Genomic DNA, 12628 nt, shown 5'->3' with positions numbered 1-12628 from the left:
ATTTTTACTTAGAATGTCAACATGCAATGTAATTTGACCAGGGGCTCCCAAACTTTTGCATACGGCAGCACTCACAGAAGCACACTCAGACACACACCACCACACTGGACAAGCTATCTACACAACACACAACAACTGACACATCCTTCTCACATACACGCGCTGTTTCATGCTACATGTGTTGGCAGTTTCTGGGTCGAATTAACCAGCCGTCTTAGACTGACAGCACTGTCCAGGGATCAGTCCTCAACCTGTTCTGTCTCATTTTCTTCATGCTGCACTGAAAAGCCAATCTGACCTTGAGACAGGACTGCTCTTAAAGCCACAATCAGGGATGTATCACAATGTATTGGTAACTAGGGTTTTATATATATCATTCAGTTTATGATTTTATATATATATATATATACATATATATATATATATATATATATATATATAACCATAACTATTCATTAAGTACACCTTCTTATTGTTCTTCAAATGCAGACTGTAGTCCATCAGGCAATGCTGCCCACAGGATACTGCTGGCTGGATGTTTTTGGTTTTTGGCCTATTTCTAGTCCAACAGTGACACTGAGGTGTTTTAAAACTCCAGCAGCACTACTTTGTGTAATCCACTTAGACCAGCGCAACACACACTAACACCCCACCACCACATCAGTGTCAATGCAGGGCTGAGAATAATCCACCACCCAAATAATACCTGCTCTGTGGTGGTCCTGTGGGGGTCCTGACCAGTGAAGAAAATGGTAAATGGAGGCTAACAAATTATGCAGAGAAACTGATGGACTACAGTTTGTAATTGCTATATATATATATATATATATATATAGAATGTACAGCTAGACTAATGGCAGAAGGATCTCTACTCATGAACATGCTTATCAAAATTGTGGTTATGCTGTCTAGTGTCTATATGGGGATATAAGAAAAATCATAATGCAGATATTATCTACAAAATTCAGTGTTTAAAGTGTAATCAAAAATCACTATTGATCCCTGATTGTGGCTTTACAGATGCTGCACGTAAGATAATAATGTAATGGTGCTTTTTGTCTCTGAAGACTTTTCTTGGTGTTCATCGTACAAGCTAAATTTCTTGCAAATGAATGTTCAATCACTTTATCTCTTTTAGACTACTTTTGTTGTATTTTGATCAAACTGGACTGTGCATGACAATTTAGAATCAACATAAGATACAGTTGGTGACAGCCATTTAATATGTGCAACCAATTAAAGAGCTTATTATTATTACATGGGTTATTACTTGGATTTTTAATGTAATATTAATAGTAAAAAATACAGTTTTACATGTCAGACCTCTAAGTCTTTAGTGAACACCTTTGGGCTTTATAGTCCAGTTTGAGCTCCTGTCATATTTTGTAGGTCTTCATATCACTGTTCAGTCTGTTGTTCTGTAGCTGCCATATGCTAAATTTGCTCCAACACTACATTTTATTAATTTATTTGTGAATTTTTTTGTACCACTGAGCTGTTCTGCCCTCTGTCCTTTATAATTCATGTACCTCATATGATTGCTGTTGCTTTTTTTGTCCTGTTTTATGTTTTAAAATTGTCCATTACCCAGATTTGGTTCAACTTTTGCTTAGAACAGTTGGTTAGAAGTTGCCATTTTACCCACATAGACTACCACCGTTTTAAGCAAATCCTGAACCAACCCAGTATAAGAGAAATGGTAAAACTGGTTTCAGATGCTGCAGTGACCAGTTAGAGGAGCTGATTGCTAGACCAGTCTGTATGTTGAACGCCCATGTTAGTTGCTGGGACAGTTTGCAGTAGTAGTTGGTTTAGCACAGTGGACTAAAAGTTGCCGACCGATGATCATTTTAGACCAAGGCCAATTAGATTTGTTTTAGTCCTCACTGAATGAAACTTGTTCAAAGGAGATGCCGACTGGTTAGCATACATGAGCCGAAGGCTCCCACCAAAGCAGAAGATTAATGTATCTCTGTGCCTTCATCATGCCAGCTTAGGCACACTTGACGTTTTTAAATACAATCACCTTTGATTCTGTAACATTCCCAAGCAAGATTACTAACATTAGTTATATTTGTATCTCATATTTAAAATGTAGAGGTACTATATCATTTGAGTTGAGCTTATAATACCACTCATTCATTTGGCTTTGCTGCCACAATGTGAGTTTCAGTTATGATGGGAATGTAATAACCAAGTCAACGTGTCAGTTATATTGAGTTCTTTGTACTCGTTTGTACTAGTTTTGTTAGTTGTGCTGGAGAGAGAGAGAGAAAGAGAGGGAGAGAGAGAGAGAGAGAAAGAAAGAGAGGGAGAGAAAGAGAGGGAGAACAAACTTGCCAAAGACAGAGGTGAGGGAGCACAAAGAAAGGTCAAAGGAGACCTCACTTTTTTCCCTTAAAGTCATTTCTGATTTGCACCCATTTTTTCTTTGTTTTTTCTTTGTGATTTAAGTTGTACAGTCAAAATGTGTGCTGTATTAGTTAAATTAATACAAATCTGCATTTTAAGTATATATATATATATATATATATATACATGATTAAATGATGTTGCCATATATACATATATTTTGCCATTGTGTAACATGTATACATTTAATCTCTGCCTGAAATGCTTGGAATTTAAAGCTGTAAACTTAATCCTGTTACATCTCAGTAAAAAAGCAGGTCTGATGATTTGTGTTTTTTGGGTCGTAACGTCTTCTCTGGTCTTCTCTGGAGTACCTATTATACTGTTCCCTACAAATCACCACAAAGCTGAGTGGTAAGTCACATGAAGGTGCATGCTGAATGACCAAACATTTTGATCTTATTGTAGATAGAGGGGTACTGACAGCAGCATGGGCTTAGCCAATGTGAAGTTGACAAAATAAATCAAATTTATTTGTATAGCGCTTTTTAGAACAGATGTTGTCGCAAAGCAGCTTCACAGAATTCCAGAAAAGACAGAGTTTTAACAAGAAGTGTAAAAAAAACCCAGGTGAGCAAGCCAGGGGCGACAGTGGCAAGGAAAAACTCCCTCACAACTAAGGAAGAAACCTGGGAGGGACCAGGCTCACCAGGGGGGATCCATCCTCCTCTGGTCAAACTACCTACAAATGATTATACTACTAATATTAATAGCAGTAGTATTAGTAATAGTAACAGCTAGGAGTCTATGAGAATATCAGTGTAGGGTGGGCAGTTGGTCCAAGGTAGGTGGCGGTAGCTGGGGCGTGGGCAGCTGGTCTGAAGTGGGTAGCAGGAGGGCTCAACAGTCAGTTGTCCATCAGTGTCCGGCCGGAAATGTGGGGGGTTGTATACTCGGAAAAAAGGCAGGGAGAGGGAATTAGTTTTATTCTTTCTGTTGTATGTAAAACAGGGAGTGTGAACATTTACAGAGTGTGGCTAACGACTCCGACAGATCTGACTATGACAGCTTAGCTAAAAGGAGCGAACCAGAAGGACACACAGACACGGCAGCACTCAGAAACAGTTTGGCATCCCTCCGCTCCACCGTCCACAAACCTGAGTGACCGCGTGCGAGCAGCGGGACGACAGCACCAGCGTCTCAGTTTACTATAATTCCCTGTGTCCATGGACCCCTGGATCTGCTGCCTTTATCTAAGGGGGAACATTACCTACCAAAAGCTAAACTAAATAATCTTAGTAGAACTAGATAATGTTAAAACAGTCAGACGGAATTGCAGCTGAATGAAGGAGCTATGCTAGCAACACATACAGTGCCAAATAGCTTATAGCATTACAGCAAATAGCATTATGATTATCTTATCATCAACATTAATTAAATTATCATCATCATCATTAAGTCATCATGGCGTTTTTACATTAAATTTTCCCTCTCGTGCAATCTTGAGTTCAAAATGAAATTTCAAATTCAGTGCTGTGATTTTAATCTGCCATTAGGAACACTATTTTTGACATTTCATTTATGCAATGGTTTTAGAAGCTTTACGAGTAGCTTTATTTAAATTAAAATGCATTTCCAGAACTGAATAATTATGCTTTGTGTGATTATGCAATGAGTGTGTCAAATGTTAATTTAAATGTAATTTATATGTATTTTTATTCTCTAACAGTTCATTTAAATAGGATTATCAAAGAGAACACCAGGCTAGAAAGATGACATAAATGTAAACGGGAAACAGCACCTCCTCTTTGCAATTGCATATTTTCACCTACTGTGCTCATTCTGTGGCAAAACTGTAGTTGTGGTGTCATCATTTTGCATTCGGCGCCATGCTCCTATGACCATATTAGGAATTCCGGGTCTGAGACTGATTTCTGTTTGGCCAAAATGGATAGAGTTTTCAAAATATCACCTCAATCATACACTGTGTTAAATAAAATTGTTCAGAACCTGATACGTTTTGCCCTGTGAACATTCTTCTCTCGAAAATCACTGGATCCTCTGAATTACGGTGTTGTTAAAGAGTTGAAATATGAATATTGCTACATGTAAGCTAAAGCTACTGCACACTGAATTCACATCATTAGACTGACAGCCTCCTGAAGGAGGCATTGTCAGCGTACACTTTCATGTAAAGATTGAGGGCAGATGAAAAGAAATCAGAACAAAAGAAGCAGGTTTCTCTGCAGTTCTCTGTTCTTCATCTGATGCTCACTGAAACATGACAGATCTTTCCGTTCTGTACACAGTTTGATTTGAAAAGCTGTACAAACTTACCTGCACTCAGGCTATAATTCTGTACAGACTCAGCTTAATATTACTGCTGACCCCCTGATAAACTGATTTAGGCTCCCTAAATACCCCAAATATTGTTTTAATGCTTGTAACATTTTCTGAGGACACTGAGGATTTTTTGAAAACCCTATTGATTCTGTCCATAGAGAAATGGAGCTAAGATCTGAAGTTCCTAAGATGGGCATCATTGGGACTACAGAATGATGCATAACTGCAGTGGTCTATGCATCAAGCAGAGTGCAGTTTCATTTTCATGATCTCTAGAAGCTTGACTCCAAATCATACGTATAGCTATGTAGAAATTATGACAGTGTACCCACTGTATTCATCATATAGGCATTCATTAGCACCTGAGAGCTAAACCAATGAATGAATCAATCAAAGCAACACCAATAAAGTTGAATGAATTTCACTAACAGCCATACACAATAGGCATACACATAAGGTTTTACATATGTAGTACAATCCAGAAAATACTCCAGAACAATTTGCTTTTTTACTGAAAATCTCAACTAAATAACAAGACTACATAAATGCATAATGCATAAAATTTTGTTCTAACATGATGTTTAGGAATTCTGCATTGAAATGGAGAATGTTTCAAAACAGCAAAGTTGTATTATGTAAAAACAGTATTAAACATATTCAAATATATAACATTAAAATATAAATGAAGGTTTTATTTTTTACATAATATACAGAATTTTATTTGCAATGTTTACAGCAGAATTTCACATTCATAATCTGTATGAGCATTGACAGCAGAGAGTAGCTTCAATCCTGCATCTCCTAATTCATTCCATGTCAGATCCAGCTTTCTCAAGTGAGAGGAGTTTGATTTCAGAGCTGAAGCCAGAGCAGCACAGCCTTCATCTGAGATATTACACTCCTGTAAGCTGCAAAGAGAACAATGACACACTCATCACTCTCTCAGTTCAGGACATACAGCTCAGATTAGCAGAAGCTTTTTCACAGAGTGACAACAATTTTTAATCACTCTGTCCTACTTTGAAGTACTTTAGCTATTTCTGGAGTGTACAATGTTGTTAAAAATAGCAAAAAAAGTTATAAGAGAACAATAAAATGATTATTAATGACGTTATTTAATATGTGTACCTTTCTGTGTCTGAGATATGAAAACTCCACAAAATGTAACTTAATGTACCAAGATTATTGTGCAAAGATTAAGAAGAATTAAAGTTTTAGAAATAGAAAACATTCTGCAGAACTCTGCATGTGCACAAATGCATTTCCTCTTCTCAGACATACACATTTGCAGGAGGTTTGGGAAAAAATGATGCAGAGCAACTAATCATGTTTCATTAAATTTAGAAAACCATTATTGTGTGGATAATTTTTATGAGAATTTTTAGTTCTCATAAAACCATCATAAATTCTGGCAGCAGTTTCTGTTGCATCTGACTGTGAAGGTGATGGATTGGTGTATGCGAGTGCATAGAAGGGCATTGCTAGCAGATGGTTGTGGGTAGTCTGGGCATGTCATCATGTAGGTGAGTCCACCCAACATGTTTAAAATTACATGTGCCTCATCAGAAGCATTTCAATGCATGAATGTCCTGACATGTTGTGGAAATGACAAACTTGAAACTGAAAGTTTCTGTTGTTTAAATGTGTCCTGTTGGAATATTACACTGACATCTTTATGTGGTTTGTGTGCAATGAATAAATAAATTACTTTTACCAGCAAATTTAACATTTTACCATTAAAATAGTGTGATTCTGCAGTTAATTTACTGAGATCAGGCACATGCCAACTATGACATAGATACCAATAGTTTTGTTTGGAGTGTCATGTAAATTTTTGAAAAGCCAACATGTAAAAATTGCATAAAAATATCTTCATTGGTTTTATATGTGTGGTGTGAACTGGAAACTGAATATATTATGGCAAGGGATCATTGTACAACAGTTAAAAAGCTAAGAAGGTCAAATTCAAAGTGTGTGTGTGTGCATTTGTGTAGGGTGAAACCTTTGTATACACAATTTGCAAAACTACTAGTGGTTATGGTAACAAATGTGAAATATAAAATGTTAAATTCCAAGTGAGTAGAAAATATAAATATGAATCAGTATAAGAGTCTTTGAATTATCAATCTGCCATAAAATAATGATCATCCTATTTAGAATATTGACAATACGCAGCTGGAGTCAATATTAGAGAATATGCTTTACTGAGGACCAGGTCATGTGTGATCTTACCTCAGTGTCTCCATTTTACAAAGATGATTCTCTAGTACAGCAGAAAGCAGCCTTACTCCTGAATCCCTTAGTTTATTCCTAGACAGATCCAGCTCTCTCAGGTGTGAGAGGTTTGACTTCAGAGCTGACGTCAGAGCAGCACAGCCTATAGTAGTGATCTTACAATACTGTAACCTGCAGAGAGAACAATGACAAACTCTTTATTCCCTCAGTTCAGAACACACTGGTCAGTTTCCCATGTGTTGAGCAATGATGCTAGCAACTATGCTGTTTAAAACTTAATTGTAACTACATATGTATTCAAAATAATTTGAGTTTCCATGGATGTCCAGGTAAGATTTATCCAATTCCATTTAGACTGCTAGAAATGCAGTTTGTGTCTGTGCTACTTTTTTGCCTTAAATTGACTTTACTGTATTGTTGGGATTTTGATGAAACCTCTGAAGAGGTTCTGTGCCACAACTCTAAGATGATCTGGACAATAGTATGAAATAGATGAAGATGTTCGTTTGATGATGTCTAAATAATATGACAGATTGGATGGGTTTTTGTATCTTGCAAATTCTTCTGTTTTTGCTTTTCAAAAACTTTGCAGTGAAACAAAAGAGTTACATGTAAATGTTACTAACATAATCTACATTAGTTCCTACCATCTTGCTGTAGTGAAACTCAGTTTATCAAGATCAGGCATATTATACAGCCAACAAATAAAAACAACTTGATATAAGTGTGTGTGTGTGTGTGTGTGTGTTTGTAAGGACATGTTTTTAAAACTGAACTTTTGCACAAAAAATCATATGAGTGTGGTAAAAGATTAAACAATAAATAATTCATAATAATATAATTAATAAAACATTAGGATAGTTGTCTCAGAGAGATGAACTTACTTCAGGGTCTCCAGTTTACAGAGAGGGTTCTCCAGTCCAGCAGATAGCATTTTCACTCCTGAGTCTCCTAGATTATTTGCAGACAGAACCAGCTCTTTGAGGTGTGAGGGGTTTGATTTCAGAGCTGAAGCTAGAGCAGCACAGCCTGCACCTGTGATATTACAACACTGCAACCTGCAACAAGACACATTTATTCACACTCTGAATACCTCTGAATAGGTATAAAATAAGCTAGCTGTCAAAGCATGCAATAGTTAATGAATAATAAGCCCTAGTATGTTATAAACCTGTTAAATAAAAAATAGCTAAAAACACATCTAATTTGAGAATTTGCTACTATGTTCAAAACCTAATTTAAAACATCACAATCTAGATAATTAATTCAATGCTGTAACCAGAGAATAAGAACCTCAAGCATCATTTTGTATTATGACATAAGAGCATGTCAGCTCATTGAGGGAACACCACAGTCATCACACTGGCCAACACATTATAAAGATTTTATCTTTGTCCTGTAAACATCTCAGTTGAATATCACTTACTTGGAAACAAACCTTTTATAAATTAAACTATTTATAACTTTGCAATTGTTGCTGCCTCATTTTTGTTCCAAAATATGGGGTGTGTATCTTCTGAATTGAAAGGACAAAGTGTTTAGATTATCTTGTCCTACTAAAGTGTGGTTTATTCCTGCTGTTCATTCTGTTTCATGTTTGACTGTCATTTTCCTGACGAGCGGAAAGTATAAGATTCTTACTTCAGTATCTGCAGTTTACAGAGAGGATTCTCCAGTCCAACAGAGAGCAGTTTCACTCCTGAATCTCCTAGGTCATTCTCAGACAGATCCACCTCTCTCAGACTGGACGATTCTGAGATGATCACTGAAGCAAGAGTTGTACAGCTTTTCTTTTTCAGATTACAACTATAAAGCCTGAAGAATAAATATATTAGAACCAAGATTAGAACTACCCAGTTTACAATAAAAGATGAGAATTTTGGCAAAATATATCAGCCATTTACTGGCCATTGGAAATTTATTCAATTCAATGTACATATATACATTGTGTGTCCATGAGAGCAAGATTAACTGCTTGAATGGCCAGGGCCTGCTGGGCAAAAATTTTATTACACACTTTTATAACTTCAGAAAAGCACAGCCAGTTCATCTTTAAATCCTTGTATTTACTGAATAATAAGCCTTAGTATGTAATAAGCCTGGGACTTTAAGGGGTTAATTTCTGTAGAAAATAAGCACAGACTTATGTTCTCTGTGACTTTAAAGCATTTTTATAACACATATATGTACAAATATCTAATTAAAGCTGTTAGGATATGTGACAAAATACTGCATAATGTATTGCATAACATGCAATGAGATGTAGATAGAAGATATTCAGTCTACTTACAACATACGTTTTAACTATAGTAGAACCCCAATTCCAGTGAAGTTGGGACGTTGTGTAAAACATATATAAAACAGAATACAATGATTTGCAAATCCTTTTCAACCTTAATTCAATTGAATACACTACAAAGACAAGATATTTATTGTTCAAATGGATAAACTTTGTTTTTTGCAAATATTCACTCATTTTGAATTTGATGCCTGCAACACATTCCAAAGCAGTTGGGACAGGGGCAACAAAAGACTGGGAAAGTTGAGGAATGCTCAAAAAACACCTGTTTGGAACATTCCACAGGTGAACAGGTTAATTGGAAATTAATTGGAGCATCCCTGAAAGGCTCAGTTGTTCACAAGCAAGGATGGGGTGAGGTTCACCACTGAAATTGGGGTTGTACATGATACATGATCATGTTTTGACAAGTGCTTTTATCTTCTCTCTGTTTCTATTGTTGCATATGTATTCAGCGTTACTTACTGAGCTTTTCTGGAGGCTGCAACCACAGGCATTAGCTTTAGAAGAACTTCGTCTGATCTGTGGTGGGATTTAGTGTATTTACTCAGGTCAAAAACATCCACTGCTTGTGATGATGTCAGTAACACAAAGACCACAGCTGACCACTGTGTAGCAGAAAATTTGTTGCTTTGTAGATCTCCAGATTGCAGGTATTGTTGAATGTCCTCAACTAGAGAATGATCATCCAGTTCATTGAGACAGTGGAACAGATTGATGGATTTCTCTGTAGATGAATTCTCTCTGATCTTCCTCTTGATGTATTGAACTGTTTCCTTGTTGTTGTGGGAAACACTTCCTTTCTGTGACACTAAATCTTGTAAGAGATTCTGAATGGATTCCAGTGAGAGACCCAGAAGAAAACGAAGGAAAAGATCCAGATGTCCATTCTTACTCTGTAAGGCCTGATCCACAGCACTCTTGTGTACATCTGAGATTGTCATTTCTTTTCTCATTGGAATCCCCACTTTAGAAGACTTTTTAAGCACATTTCTCTTCTGGTTCATATATGTCAAGTGCACATATAGAGCTGCAAGATGTTCCTGAACACTCAGATGAACAAAGCAGTACACTTTACTCTGGAGCAGTCCAGATTCCTCTCTGAAGATCTGTGTACACACACCTGAGTAAACTGATGCTTCTTCAACATCGATGCCACACTCTTTCAGATCTTTCTTGTAGAAGATCAGGTTTCCTTTCATCAGCTGCTGAAAAGCCAGTTGCCCCAGTTGCCCCCAGAGAAGCATGTCTTCATCTGTCTTCTGGTTCTTTGGGAACTTTTCTTTTTTTCTTTTTGTCTGAATGATGAGGAAGAGAGTGTACATTTGAGTCAAAGTTTTGGGGATCTCTCCACTCTCTGCTTCACCCAACATTCTCTCTAGAACAGTGCCTGAAATCCAGCAGAACACAGGTATGTGACACATTATGAAGAGGCTTCTTGATGCCTTAAGGTGTGAGATGATTCTGTTTGACAGGCTCTGATCATGGATTCTCTTCCTGAAGTACTCCTCCTTCTGTGGGTCAGTAAACCCTCGTATTTCTGTCATTCGATCCACAAATTCAGAGGGGATTTGATCAGCTGCTGCAGGTCGGGAAGTTAACCAGATGAGAGCAGAGGGAAGCAAATTCCCCTTGATCAGGTTTGTCAGCAGCACCTCCACTGATGCCGATTCAGTCACATCACACAAGTTCACTCTGCTCTGAAAATCTAGATCTAAACGACACTCATCGAAACCATCAAAAATGAACAGAGCTTTGTGCCAGGTGGGTATTCTTAGGTCTTGTGTTTCCTTAAAGTACTTATGAAGAAGATCCATGAGACTGAGTTTTTGATCATTCATCAAATTCAGTTCTCTGAAAGGAAGTGGAAATATGAACTGGACATCCTGGTTTGCTTTGTCTTCAGCCCAGTCCAGAATGAACTTCTGCACAGAGACTGTTTTTCCAATGCCAGCAACTCCCTTTGTCAGCACAGTTCTGATGGGTTTGTCTTGTTCTGGTAAGGGCTTATATATGTCTGTGCATTTGATTGGTGTCTCCTCTCTTGCTGTTCTCCTGGATGCTGCCTCTATCTGTCTGAATTCATGTTCATTACTGACCTCTGCTCCCTCTGTGATGTGGAGATCTGTGTAGATTTCCCTGAGAAGTGTTGGGTTTCCCTGGTTTATCACTTCATTTAAAAACTTAAGCTTCTTTTTCAAATTTAATTTCAAGTCCTTCTGAGGTTCAGGTTCAGTTTCATTAGATGTAGCATCAGATCGGTGAGATGGCAAAAGTAAAGCATTATGAGGAGCATTTTGATTTTCATGATCTTCTTTATGCTAATAAAAAACAAATTAGTTTGTTTTTACAAAACAAACTTTTCAAAATGAGATCAGACCCTGTGTGCCGAAAATCTCTCCCATTCCAGGATTTATCAGAAATTAAAAGAACAAAAGGTACATTCAATGTGAATAAATCCAATTTTTAGTAAAATGTGAGTCACACCATCAGGAGCAAAGTGCACAGGTTACTAAATTAGCTCTTCTAAATATAAGATCTCCCACAAACAAGCCTTATTTGATTCATTATAGTATTATAGCCAATGGGCTTGATTTTCTGCTTGTAAAAGAAACAAGGTTAGTTAAAAGTAGTGCTGAAACCATATTATTTAAAAAGGCTCAACCAAACTTTATAAATGTCTTGTGCAATCAAGAAAGGTGGAGGCATAACTGCTCTGTTTTATGATTCTTTTCAGTGCAAACATTTTGTTATTGCTGGTGATTTTAACATACATATTGAAAATCCCAATCATATTTATGCCAAAGAACTCTTTATATTGCACTCTTTTGGACTCTCTCAGCATCACTATCATGGTCACACTGGGTGTGGTTATCTCAAAGGGTAATAACATATCAGCCACTGTTGGATTGGATGTCAATTTGTTAGACCATTACTGTGTTTTCTTTGAAATGAGGATGTCACTAAATCCTAAGACCAGACACATTTGCTTTAAGAAAAGGTTTATAAATTACAACACAGCTACACTTTTATTTATAAAATGCACCATGCAAACAATCAGATTCTGTTGATGCTTTATTTGATAGCTTCAACTCAAACATTGTCAGTCTTATGAATGAGTTTGCAGCAGTTTATGCTAAAACTTTGTCATTCCAATAGACAGCACCTTGGAGGAATGCTACTGCAGTTCAACTCCTAAAAAAAAGAACGTAGGAAGGCTAAACACAGATGGCATGAAACCAAGTTTCAGATCCACAAAAATACATTACAATACAAAAATGTGCAAAGTTAATCCTTTTTCTCTAGCATCATCAACAATAATATCAACAAATACAAAATCTTGACTTGGTAAACAAACAAAAAAAGGTAAAGGTGATGGACTGGCCAAGTATGTCTCTA

The 12628-nt window shown here is 36.9% G+C and overlaps 1 protein-coding gene across 1 annotated transcript; it reads right to left on the bottom strand.

Annotated features, from left to right (window-relative positions):
- Positions 1-5412: 5412 nt before the first annotated feature.
- LOC108441210 (NLR family CARD domain-containing protein 3-like) lies at positions 5413-12083 on the bottom strand. The gene is made up of 6 exons (XM_017720622.2): positions 12054-12083; positions 9695-11550; positions 8572-8745; positions 7815-7988; positions 6928-7101; positions 5413-5603 (listed from the first exon to the last, which is right to left on the bottom strand). The coding sequence occupies exons 1-6, from the start codon at positions 12081-12083 to the stop codon at positions 5426-5428; spliced, it is 2586 nt and encodes an 861-aa protein (XP_017576111.2). The 3' UTR covers positions 5413-5425.
- Between the last annotated feature and the right edge of the window lie 545 nt (positions 12084-12628).

Source organism: Pygocentrus nattereri, chromosome 1 (assembly GCF_015220715.1).
Source record: "Pygocentrus nattereri isolate fPygNat1 chromosome 1, fPygNat1.pri, whole genome shotgun sequence".
Classification (NCBI taxonomy): Eukaryota; Metazoa; Chordata; class Actinopteri; order Characiformes; family Serrasalmidae; genus Pygocentrus; species Pygocentrus nattereri.
Note: the sequence above shows the minus strand (reverse complement) of the source record. Positions and strands in the feature narration are given on the sequence as shown.